A 618-nucleotide genomic window follows, 5' to 3' on the forward strand; every position below is an offset into this window, starting at 1 on the left:
TATATATATATTTTTAGCATATGATATGTTGCTTGAATCTAAATCCTTACCTTGTTTTTTTCCTTGGGGATGCCCTTATGTTGCTCTGGAAAAACAGTGCTAGGTGCCATTTTTTTAAAAGTGGTCAGGAGCTTTTGGCTTGTGTAAATCCTTAAATGCAGTGTGCTGGTTGTAGTTGCCTCTGACCCTATTTATAGTCCTCAGACCTGCTAACGATATGTGGGTCTGAGGTTTGTTATAGTTTCCCACACTCAGGAACCAATCAGATGTGGCCAGAGGACAATAGGAGAGGCATTCATTATGTCATGCTGCATTGATAGTGAATGACTTGAGCATAATAAGCTGCTCTCAGAGGAGCAGGTGGGGAGTGTGTGAGAGAGGGATACAGTGTGCTGGGAATGACGTGACCTGTGCTGGGAAAAAGCTTCCTTTACGAGTGGTGGGCTACTGACTAATGCCCCGGATCAATAGTTTTCTGGTAACACACACTTAACAATTCACAGCAATTCATGAATGTGCCTGCATTTTGGTTTTGGCGGGAAGTAGCTAATCACTACAGACAGCTATGAGTGGGCTAATGCTCTAATCTCTGGTGACACACGTGCAGGCACACTCAAT

General features: G+C 43.5%; 1 protein-coding gene across 1 annotated transcript in view; it reads right to left on the reverse strand.

The window, feature by feature from the left end:
* Nucleotides 1-145, reverse strand: part of LOC108794134 (transcription factor HES-5-like) — a 1,777-nt gene extending 1,632 nt beyond the window's left edge. Inside the window, exon 1 of the mRNA XM_018565126.1 lies at nt 51-145. Within this exon, the coding sequence (XP_018420628.1) occupies nt 51-110 (60 nt within the window). The 5' untranslated portion in view covers nt 111-145. The remainder of the gene's footprint in view (nt 1-50) is intronic.
* Between the last annotated feature and the right edge of the window lie 473 nt (nt 146-618).

This window comes from Nanorana parkeri, unplaced genomic scaffold, assembly GCF_000935625.1.
Source record: "Nanorana parkeri isolate BGI_ZX_2015 unplaced genomic scaffold, ASM93562v1 scaffold815, whole genome shotgun sequence".
NCBI classification, from domain to species: Eukaryota; Metazoa; Chordata; class Amphibia; order Anura; family Dicroglossidae; genus Nanorana; species Nanorana parkeri.